At 40.0% G+C, this 12,216-nt stretch overlaps 1 protein-coding gene across 4 annotated transcripts in view; it reads right to left on the bottom strand.

The window, feature by feature from the left end:
- RAPGEF5 (Rap guanine nucleotide exchange factor 5) overlaps positions 1-12,216 on the bottom strand; it is a 241,355-nt gene that overhangs the window by 132,566 nt on the left and 96,573 nt on the right. For 2 of the 4 annotated variants that reach the window (XM_054020202.1, XM_054020200.1), the window contains exon 8: positions 5,481-5,557. In XM_054020202.1, the coding sequence (XP_053876177.1) occupies positions 5,481-5,557 (77 nt within the window). The remainder of the gene's footprint in view (positions 1-5,480; positions 5,558-12,216) is intronic. The other 2 variants (XM_054020201.1, XM_054020204.1) reach the window with 1 other exon arrangement.

The following is a 12,216-nucleotide window of genomic DNA, read 5'->3' as shown; positions in this document are numbered from 1 at the left end:
ATCAGCATGAACCTTGGAAAGTTCAGGGAGGGGATGTGCAAAGACAGGAGGTTGGAGGGAGGGAAGGAAAATGAGCTAGTGCCCTTTTTACATTGTATAAAGGCAGCCTGAAAGGGATGTGCGGTGGGAAAGTATGGGTTTAAACACAGAAAATCCACATACACCCTGTCCTTTCTCATGTGTGTAAACTGAATTTATCTTTATCTCTATGGCAATTGGAGAACTAGGAAGACTATAATATTACAAGAAACAAGAGAGACTGAAAGCTGATGAACAGAGAGGGAGAGATTTATATTCAGAATATTTAAAAATCTGATTTGTGTGTGGTTTTGTTAACATCTATTTGACTCAAATGCCTAACGAACATTTAGGACAAAATGATGTCTTTGTTAAAGATTCATCATTTAAGATGTGACAGCCCAAAGGGCTCTCTCTCCCTCCACCTCCTTTAAAACAAAAACAAAAAAAAACCCATGCACTAAACACTCTTCAGGCCTTTTTATGTGGCATAAAGAAGCAAAAGATTTTAAATATCCTTAGAGGTCACTGTCAAATATAGGACATGCCCCCACTCTAAAAATGGATTCGGGAGAATACCACATCTTTTATGCAGTATATTTGCGGGGCCTCTGAAAGAAGGTAGTGAGGCAGCTAGGCTTGCTGTGCCATCAATATGCTTATGACTCTGAGCTACATGTCTCTCTTCATCTGAGAATGATGATGCAGTCTCATAGCTTCAAGTGGAGATTAGGGCCTTGATGACAGCTATCTGTCTGAAGCTCAGTCCAGACAAGATGGAAGTTACATTGTTCAGCTGGGGAAAACATCAGAAGGAAGCAGTGGAGGTAACATCTCTACCCTTTTAATCATAGAATAATCAGGGTTGGAAGGGACCTCAGGAGGTCATCTAGTCCAACCCCCTGCTCAAAGCAGGACCAATTCCCAACTAAATCATCCCAGCCAGGGCTTTGTCAAGCCTGACCTTAAAAACCTCTAAGGAAGGAGATTCCTCCCTAGGTAACCCATTCCAGTGCTTTACCACCCTCCTAGTGAAAAAGTTTTTCCTAATAGCCAACCTAAACCTTCCCCACTGCAACTTGAGACCACTAGTCCTTGTTCTGTCATCTGGTACCACTGATCAGTCTAGATCCAAAATCCACCGTTACTTTTGATAACAAGGTGCACAGTCTAGGCTTCCTACTGATTTCATGGCAGTGTTTTTGCTAGAGTAGAAGCAGTAGACAAGAATTTTTTTCATCTGCTTTTGTCAATACGACTTTGACCCTTCATCTTGGAAGTGCTCTCACCAGCACGTTCATGCCTTTCCCATCTGCAGTTTAGATGACTGTAATACATTATGGCTGGACCACCTGGAGATTACAGCTAATGCAATGTGTGTCTGACCCCTTACTTAGTAGTGATTCTAGCAGAGTGCATGACACCTATGCTCCATAGTCCACATTGCCTTTCAACCTAGGTACAATTAAAAAATGACCTATAAAGCCATGTAAGGTTTGAACCGGACTACCTTAAAGGCAGTTTCCCCACCCTTTTTATGTTCCATTCCAACAACTGAGATCACCGAAGGGGCCCAAGGTAAAAGTCCGAATATTTAAAATGTCTATGGATTGAGGCAGGACATTTTTAGTGAAGGACACAATATAAATGTAATGCCCGCTCAATGAGTCAAATATTTTTTGACCTTCAGCACATGATGCAAGCCTTCGGGACTTATTAAATAAATAAATAAATAAAAATTGAGTGAGTAATTAGGAGGCAAGGAGGATTACTCCTTTTTTAATTAATCCCTTACAAAGGCGGTGCTAGCCACTAGGGGCCTTAAGCAGGAACTAACACATACTAAAAAAAAGCAAATAGCAGGGCCCCCTTGAGCTGCTCAGGGCCCTAAGCAATTGTTTAGTCTCCTTATGCGTAGTGCTGGCACTGATCCCTTAACGGACATTCACACAATTTGTTAATTGCTAGAATGGTTTCTGCTCCGTAAATATGTTCAGACCATATGAAAAACATCTCATAAATAAAACAGACATTAACACTCGCACACATACACAGTATGAACACTTCAACATTAAAGATAAACAAAGACTTTAAATTATCCAAATAAAGATAAAGACTTTAATTCACAATCAGTGTGCCCAATTTTGCCCTCTGATATATCTATGTAATTCCCACTGAAGTCAAAATTCCTGTCTGAAGGGACAATTAGTCCCACGATGTTCAAGTGGAAAGAGCATCTTGGAAGAAGAAAACTTGCCAAATTTCCCACCTTTTCTCAATGGAATAAAATAGAATAATTACTGCCTTCCTACACGTTTGAGCACAGGGAGATTAGAACCTGATCTTGTTACCTTTGCAACAGAAGCGGTCTTTGTTCACATAAGCAATTTCATAGGATTACATGGTCCAGTTCCAAATAATGACCAAAAGGAAATAATGGATAGTGCATGAATTATTGTTCTTTTATTTAAAGTAGAAAGGCAAACACAATAAAATGTATTTTACTGTGGTTTCAGAAAAAAAGAAAAACATTAAAAATCTCCCAGGGAAGCTAAGGCATAATCCATGTTGGAAGTAGACAATGTTTTAAAATTCAGCCTTAATTTGACTGGTGTAATTAATGCCAGCTATAATATAAAGGGCTAAATATTTTTTTTCATAATTAAAACAGAAGATACAAAACCCCCATTTGTCATTGTGATTTCTCCAATTATTCTGACTTTCTATAGTACATGAAATAATTTTTCTGCTAACTAATGTAAGAATCCATCTAGGTCAACTAATGAAATTATTCTGATAGTTTCTGAAAGCCGGTTATGAGAATGGAATAAGATTTTAATATTCCTGGTCATTTTCACTTGTCAATATAAATTTAATTTTCAAACAATATGTTTAATGCTGCTAAGCAAAAGGGCTAGAGGCCAGCCTTCCTATCTGCAAGTGAAATTTGCACCTGCATTTTGTACCTACAGAAAAAAGCCTCTGGGTGCAAATCTTGATACTTGTTCCTCTAACAGGTAGCTAGAGGTGCAAGCACAGATTTGCACCCACAATTTACTTGCGTGCAAATTGCATAGGTGTGAGTTGTACCTGATTTTAGTTTAATTAATATCAAAAGAATTTAAGCTTTATATTAAGCTCAATGCTGTTCATGGCACAAAATTATTATAATTAAAGGTGTGTATTTAATTTTCAAAATAGCACAAAGATTTCACTGTCCCTCCTTATACAAAAGGAAAATCAATTAGTCACTACTGTGGTTTGAAAAGCAAAGATGTTGACTCTACAATATTTGTTCCAAAATGTACCCTGGAAAATATTCCCTAGTGAAAAGCAATAACACTGAAATTAATAAGATAAACATGAGATGAAGGTGAAATAGGAGATTTCTAGGTGGATAGGAAGGCATATCATTTTCATCACACTCAATTTTAAAAGTCACAGGGCATGATCCTCCTCACTCTTACATCAGTGCAGTGTAACTTCATAGACTTCACTAGAATTACTCCTGATGTACACCACCACAGGAGCAGAATCAGCTCCCCCCACCCCAATTACCGTACTTCTGAATTTTGCATTACAATCACTGTCTCTTTACATCTCTCCTACAAACGCCAGTATTACAGTTTTCAACGTTGTCAACCTGCAGACTAAGAAGCCTATGCCCAACTCCAGCAAACATTTCTGCTTCTGGAGTAATATGCAAAGTGTGTAGTCCCACTGAACTAAAAGGGACTATAAGTGCCTAAATAAGAGTAATAGCAATGTCTGCTCTTCAAAGACTATCCACAAGCTCTATTACCACACTTATTGTACACCAATCATTTATTTGTTTAATTGTAAACATGCTTTACAATGTTTGTCAAACTTGGAAGTAGGTTTGCACTCAAGCATAAACTGGGTGAACTGAATAATTGTATATACTGCCATTAAATTATTTTTTTATAATCTCTTCATGTAATCTTATTAGCTCTTAGCATGCATAATGACTTTTTTGTTTTCGAAATCTTTGTTAAAAACTTGAATAAACATTCATATAAATTAATTCTGATAACCAAGCAGAATCAGACAGAAATACACAGAGATGCACACTGACAAGTTTTGGTGCCAGAATTTCACCCTGGGTCTTTTCCCTTGCTCTCTAATATACTCTTTAGCTTTAAGCTGCCCAGCCTCCTTCTCTCACAGATTTGAATTAAGAATAAAAGAACAGGATAGCAGACATGCATGCTATGGAATTCCACGCTATAGTGGACATATTGGAACACTGAACATGTTTGAAGAATTTAAAATTTCCTTTAAAATTAATGCTTAGCCCATCTACTTTTAGTATTTGGAGCTCATATGCTATTGTGATGGGAACTCTAGAAATGCCATCTCTAATAGACAGACACATGGATTTCAGATTGTGAACTAGTGCAGAAAGATCTTCTGGGATATGAATACACTGCAATGAAAAACCCATGGCATCAAGTCTCAGAGCGCATATCCAGTTGACTTGGGCTCCCGGGGCTCCGGCTGCTGATCTAAAAATTGCAGTGTAAATTATCTTTCTTGGGCTGTGGCTAGGCACCAAGACCCTCCCTCCCAGAAAGGTTTCAAGAGCCTGAACTCCAGACCTAATGAGAATGTCTACATTGTTAATTTTAGTCCTGCAGCCTAAGCCCCACAAGGCCATGTCAATTGATCCAGGCTCTGAAACTTGGTGCTGCAGGTTTGTCTTTGCTGTGTAGATGTACCCCTTGAGTCTGAGCTTTTTGGCCCTTTAGTAGGAGTTTGGCAGTCAGGGTAAGAGAGGAGATCTAATAAAACTGCAAGATATGGGTGGGGAGGAGGAGAAAGAACGGTAATTTGGGGAAATTGGATGATATTAAAGAAAAAGATGATCTGGGTGTATTAGCAGATCTCTAGGATACCTAACACCCCTTAAGCTTAGGGTTAGAAGGGGAGGGGAAAAAAAGAGACAGAAAAACAAGGCTGGGAGAAATAAGTCAACGTAGATCTTAATAACTTAGCTATGTTTACATATAGTATTTTGAGTGTTCGAGGGTTTAAAACCTCAAAGACAGGTCAATAAAAAGGGTCTTCAGAATCCACATCTACTTACAGATACTAAAATTCCATCAGGATGCCATATGCACGTACCACTTAAAAACAAATCCAATTTGAAAATAAAATGAGGGATAAAAAATACCCTGTATGTAGAAAATCAGAATTGAGATGCTATCTAATCTAAGAACATCTTTCCAACTTCAAGATCACAAGTTTCATTCCCAATGTGATCAGTCTAGTGTAAATAACTATGGGAGGCAAAATCTAGCATAGTTTTGGTCTCATACAGATTACCTACTTAGAACATAAGCGGAAGTCTATGTTCCAGTGCTAAAGGCCCAAAAAAAGGGGAATCTTCAACTTATTGGTCTGAAAAAAACCCCTCAAATATATTATTCTTATATATTTACCTGTGCATCAGAAGCATATTTGAAGTCTTCTGGCCCTTTTGTTTCCTGGTTGCTGTTTTCTTCATTTTGATGAACTGCTAAAACAAAAACGGAGAGTACTGAAATCAGGCAAGTTTAAATCACAATGATATACACAGTATCATGATCCAGGTTAGAAGGAACAGGAAAAGTCAGGAGAGCAGGGTTGTAATCCTAGCTTTCTCATTAACTCAGAGAGATCTTGGACAAATCACTCTGTGTCTTACATTTTCTAGCCTGTAAGATTTATATGAAAAAGTACTAATTATTCATAATAATAAATAATATTAAGTTGTTTTGGACAAAATGGTGGGTTTTAAGGAAATAAGAATATTTTCTAAGAAATAAAACTTAAGGCTTAGTGATTCATAAAGAACAACATTAAAAAGTTAATGCCTTTTCTTTCATTAGATTGATGATGGTCAATTTTGACAGAATGAAGTAAGCAGACATATCCCTCACCTCACCTTTTGGAAAGTTCTATGTAAACAAAATAATCTCAATCTTTTAATACCAAAGACCACCACTTTTCATCAAATTCATCACAGAAATAATGGTTGCAAAGATGAGCATTTTGAAGGTTATTTTCCACTAGTTTTGGCTCAATTAACACTGTTAAACACCAGTAAATTGTGCCAGAACAAAGCTGCAAGCCAATATTTTTGATTTAAGCAAAAACAAATATACTAGGTTGAATGTGTTGAATGCAGTTCCTGGCCAATGGGAGCTGCAGAGTCGGCGCTCGGACCAGGCCGGGGGCAGCGTGCAGAGCTGCTTGCCATGTCTCCACCTAGCAGTAGCCATGACAAATCACCACTTGTGGGGAACTGCCTGAGGTGAGTGCCCCCCCCGGATTCGGCACCCCAAGCTCCCTCCCACACCCAACCTTCTCCCTCTTCTCCCATTTTTCACTTACCGGCACCCCCCCCCCCCCAGTCCCTCAACATGCTGGATAAAACAGCTTTTACTGTATTTAACTCAAGGATATGCCTATACTTAAACTGCTACCACAGCACAGCTGCAGCTTTGCCACTGTAGAGTGTCTGACACTCACCGCAACAATGGCAGAGAGGTTCTCCTGTCCCGCTGTAGTTAATCCACCTCCCTGAGAGGCAGTAGCTAGACCGATGGAAGAATTTTACCATTGACCTAGCACTGTCTACACTGGGGGTTAGGTCTACTTAGCTACATCATTCACGGATGTGGATTTTTCACACCCATGGGTGACGTAACTGGGCCAACCTAACTTTTTAGTGTAAACTTGGCCTTCGGGCCTGTCTTTACACAGAGTTATTCAGACCTTTGCTCTGAATGTAGACCTTTACGAGTAATGGAGTACATCTGCTATATACACCATACTTGCAAAGCACACCCAGTGTGCATGCAGCTTATATGGACAAAACCGCACTTTGTACCAGAAACTACCCCCCACTCCACGAGCAAACCAAGCTATACTGGTAAAAGCACAGTTTTGTTGGTATAACTCCAACTAAACTAGGGACTTCTGCCAGCCATAGCTACATCAGTCACAAATCACACCTCTGACCCACAGGTGAACCTATTTTTTTTTTTCAATGACTCTTACAAACACCTCAACATCAAAGTGTATAATTGGAGGGTTTATCAACCCTTAACCACAGCTTCATCATGATTTGTGCATGAAAAAGTTACTGCATATTCCACCTATAAACATTTTAAAAAAGCAAGATCAGTCTTAGAAATATCACTGTATAACTCAGAAAATTCTATGTGTACAAATTAGTTCTCGCACACTCAGGAAAGAAGTGCACACAGACACAATGCTTCCATGCTGATATAAGAACTCATGAACATCCCCTTGAACTCAAACACATAAAACAAATATATGGCTGTATAATGGTAAAGGCTGGTACCCTAATGGGCTTTTGTTTATGTAGCTGAATTTCAGTCATAAAATGAAAAAAATTAGGCAATAATTTCCCCCTTTCATTAAGTTCACGTAAAAATAAATAAATAAAAAGCTTTGAAATTGAAAATTCAGCTGCAGCAAAAGTGACCAGAGAGTAAGGGTGGGATGGGAAAATGATTCCCAAGCAAATGTTGATTCTGGGACAGTTCCTGAAGTGTGACATGTATGTAAAAATCTGCAAATTCTGGAACCGGGCCAAGCACTTCCTTCTATGCCAGTATAAACTGTGCTTCTCTCTTCACAATACATGTAGTCCAGACCAGAGGAAAAGCTCTCTTATAAAATAGTAGTAAGAATGAAGGATGAAGAATGAAGCAGCAGTGTTTATTAAATCTATACATATCTGATTGCTACACAAACAATATCAAAGGTTTGCAACTAGAGGTAGGAAAAACCCACAAAATGAATGTACAGTAACCAATCCCTTTCTACCTACAGCTTTTCCTTTCTTTTAACCTACAGGAAAGGTCACTGTGAATGAAAAAATGAAGATGTTAAATGAGCATTAGCTTGCTAAAGTGCAGTTCAAAAGTGGCTATTTGCAAATTAGTTTAAGGAGTTCAGAATGTTGACTTTAATGGTCACCAGGCCATGGCTTGATTTAATTTCCTTACTCCCCTGTGGACTACAGCAGGGATCTTTCTAATAGTGGGAGTAGAGAATTCTTCTAGGAGAGACAGTGGGTATTTACATGCAAAGGGGATTATTCTTGCTAAGTAAGGTTTACTTAATTTCTTTTGGCTGTTTTAGAGAGAAATAATTTATTTTAACCTTAGTGGAATATACACTTAGATGCACAATAATCATGCATCATTCATATGGCTGAAATTAAAGTTGGGTCAGCACTTCCATTTTAAATCCCTGTCTTCCAAGACAGTCTACCAATCATCCAGAGAAACCAGTTCTCGGCTGAAACTTGGCATATAAAATATCAACCCAGAAGGGATTTTCTGGTTTGTTTTTTGTTTATTTTTTTCAATTAACTGTTTGATTTTTGGCCAGAGGCATTAGGAAAAGTAATAGGTTGCAATTTTTTCTTTCTACAGACTTCAAAACGCAATTGCTGTAACATGTATTGTAGGTTGGAGACGAGCCAAAGCAAGAATCATTTATCTTAGTCCAGGGCTCCAGAATGGGGGTGGGGGTAGGAGGCCATGGCCACATCACTTTTAAAAATGGGAGGGCTATGCCCTCCCACTTTTTATGGGCTGTAACAGCAAGCGATGGGGGGGGCGGGGGCGAGAGGGAGCGGAGAGGAGCAGGTGGGATCTTGGGAAGAGGTGGGGCAGCACAAGGGTGGGGGGAAGGGGTGGCATGAGGGCGGGGCCATAGTTCTGGCACCCGTGGCCCCACCTCCCACTTTTTAGGAAGCTCCTGCCGCTCCTGATCTCAGTCAACCTGTCCCATCTGTCCCCACACTCGTTTTCTCCCCCCAGACATACAAACATTGGCAGTTTAGATCTACTTGAAGCAGCATTTAAACTGCCCTTAATTTTTCAAAATGTTGTATGCAGAGTTGTTGTAGATATGTCTGACCCAGGATATTGGAGAGAGACAAGATGGGTGAAATAATATCTTTTATTGGACGAACTTCTGTTGCCTCTTACCAATGGAAGTTGGTCCAAAGAAAGATATTACATCAGCTATCTTGTTGCCTTAATTTTTCAAAAGCAAAAAACTCTGGCCAGTAAGGTTTGCAAAACTAAGACTACCCTGAATTTTTTTTTCCAAACAATGCCTGTCCCTATATTCCAACAAAGATATTCCCTAAGAGAGGATAAGGCATCCTGTGTGCCAGCAACACCGGTAGTGCTCCCTAATTTCTGTTGTTCCTTCTGTTTCACTTTTAACCAAAGTTTGATACATTGGACCATTACAAGAATCTCAGTTGTGAATGGCTGGCAGCTGAGGATCAATTTTCAGCTGACATCAAACCAGATTCTTCCAGGCTTCCAAGTTTTGTGCATGCAAAAATCTGCTTTTTGCAAGTGCAAACTGTTAGATATCTAACTATCTGATCTGTGCATTCCAATGACTGTGGGCATGCACAAATGTGGGTTCCTTACACATTGATGGCTGAGCACAAAAACTTGCAGCCACAATTTCAGAGGACAATTTTAAAAATTTGGACCGGAAAGCAGATGGGTTACTCCATAGGGAGCATGACTTAGTATCTTCTGTCCTTCCAAAACTGTCAGCAAGAGCTGCTGGGTACTAACTGTGATGGTACCCAGGACAGTGAGTCACCTTGTTACCTTCCACCACAACTTCCAGTTGAGAGAGATTTGCTTGTGCTTAACTGGGTGTCAGCTCCCTGACAGCATCAGCCTGTGATCCACCCAAGCATTTTCCCCTAAGCTACGCCAGGCTACCCTTGTCATGCAGATTAACAATAGGTGCACTCGAGTCCTCGAGTCCCTTTGAAGTATTCCTCTGTAGTATCTAGCCCCTTATCCACTGAAGACTCTCAAAAATATGAGGTCTGCTGCCCCAAGAGATCAGTGTACAAACCACCTTGTATGATTCAATTCTGGATCAGCCTCTAGCTTAATACCACAGCACTGAGATATATTTATAACAATAAGTTTATTATCAAAGATTCAAGAAATAGTGAGCAAGGATAATGGAAACAAAGGGTTACATACAAAATAAAACCATAACATGCTTTCTAGCGAGATTAAACTATTATGCTAGCCTCCTGTGTAATGAAGTTTATCTCACCCAAAGCCTTTTGCAGCATTTTCAACTAAGGCTGGTTGTGATCCCATTTCCATGAAAGTAAATGCACTACTCATTTATTTCACAACCTCAAGATAAAAGGGCATCTTCCTTGCCTCTTTCTTACATCCCCCAAAGTTCATTGTCCATACCTGGAGTCAGGATAATCCCCTGGGGGGTTATTCTCTGGTATGCTGCCTCCCTGTTGATTTCACATCCCAGCGTTAACTTCATATGTAAATGACTCTCCATTATGTTGGCTTAAAATTCTTAATTTACATGCCAACAAAGGGGCAAAAAAAATTCTTTTATAGGACAGAAAACCTATTTGTCATCTCTTTCTTGATACAGACTTCAGCGCATATTTTCAGTACACATACATAAACATAATTCCTTGCATAGTATCTGTACATACATTTCACAATCATGTTAATGACCAGTGTGATCCTGGTTTCCATTTAAGACCTGACATGACATTCTTAGATGAATGAGAATGTACATACTAGAATCAGGATATTCTTGTAAACCCCGTGCCGCCTGGCACTGAGGGTTTCATGGGTCACGCTAACATCTTAATGGAGCAGGTTCACATAGATGGCTGCCCTCACTGTAAAGGCGTAAAAATACAAGTTAGGTGTTTTACTGCTTTTAAAACTGAAATTAATATGGACTACAGCTTTGGAGGAAACAGAATTTTAAAATGTCAGAGCTGCCCCTTTTAAAAAATAGATATTCATAAAAAACACTATTCTGCATGAGTCATAACATGCATGTGAATTTTTAATATGAAACATTTGTACACATGACATAGCAACTCAGAGTTACCATTTGGTCATTAATTAGTACATATTATCATAGCTTCTCAGCACTCCAGACTATCTGGTTTCCAGACTGTTATTTCACTGTTAGGAGAAAAATGGCTTTAAGTCACCTTTCCTTTCCCTTGATCCTGGAGCCAATTCGCACAAGGCTAGACCCAAAGCATGAGCTGGAAGAGCCTTGAGATTGCTCTAATTTAAACTAGCCAAACACAGTTAGATATTACTGGGGCATAGACATACCCTGGCCCAAGACACAGCCTCCACCAGCAGCCACGAAGGGGCACAGTCCAGGAGCTGCTACACCACTTGAGGAAACCGCCAATGGCAGGGGAATCCTCTAATGGTAGGATGAACTGGAAATAGGGTTGCTTGTGTGAAAGTGAAATGAATTATATTAAAGAAATAGAATGAATTAAAGAATGTTGTATGTACCTTTAAGTAGAAATGAGAAATGCTGCAAGCCAGGGGGCAGGAAAACAGACATTAACTGCTTAATGAATTGCCCCACTTAAGGGCAATTGGTGAAGCATTAGCTTTAGATCGATAAGAGTTAATAAGAAAGCAGGATATGCATATTGTGCCCTATGCAAATTTTACAATTTTGCTCTCTGTCCCTTTGTTTAGTTCACACCCTTTTATCTGTAAAAATAAGACTGTTTGAATCTTGCATGGGGGCTCACACTATCTGAATGTATTAGCAGAGCGCTCTGCTAATAAAACAGAGTGGCCTGACAAACTATGAGTCCTGAGTTTAACTTTGACAATTTGGAGGTTCCACCGAGATGGCAACCATCTTCACTGGGGCCGTGTGATTCCTGACCGTTTTTGTAGGATGACCATGGCAGCCGGCACCTGGGCATTTGGCCCGAGCAGTCCTCCTCCTGAACGGAAGGGCGCACGACCACAGTGAGGTCTACGCCATCGAACCTGTTGGTTCCCACTCTGTTCTGGTAGGGATCCTGGGATCTGACATCAGGAATCTGGTCAGGTAATTATTTCTGTGTTTTGTCTGGACTGAGGACTGTCCTGTCTCTGTGTCTATCCATCCTCCTGTGGAGTGTTTGAGTCTGGGTGCCATCTCCGTCCGGGGATCAGCCGACCAAGGGGTTCCTGTCCCCACGGTCTGAGAGAGTGAAATCTGCAGAATCGCAGCCGCACCGCACCTTGGATAAAACCCTTGGTGTGAAAGCAAGGGCGATTGAGGCAGTAGCCTGTGGGCTCCTTTTGTGTG

This window comes from Malaclemys terrapin, chromosome 2, assembly GCF_027887155.1.
Source record: "Malaclemys terrapin pileata isolate rMalTer1 chromosome 2, rMalTer1.hap1, whole genome shotgun sequence".
Lineage (NCBI taxonomy): Eukaryota > Metazoa > Chordata > Testudines > Emydidae > Malaclemys > Malaclemys terrapin.
This window is presented reverse-complemented; position numbering and strand designations above follow the sequence as displayed.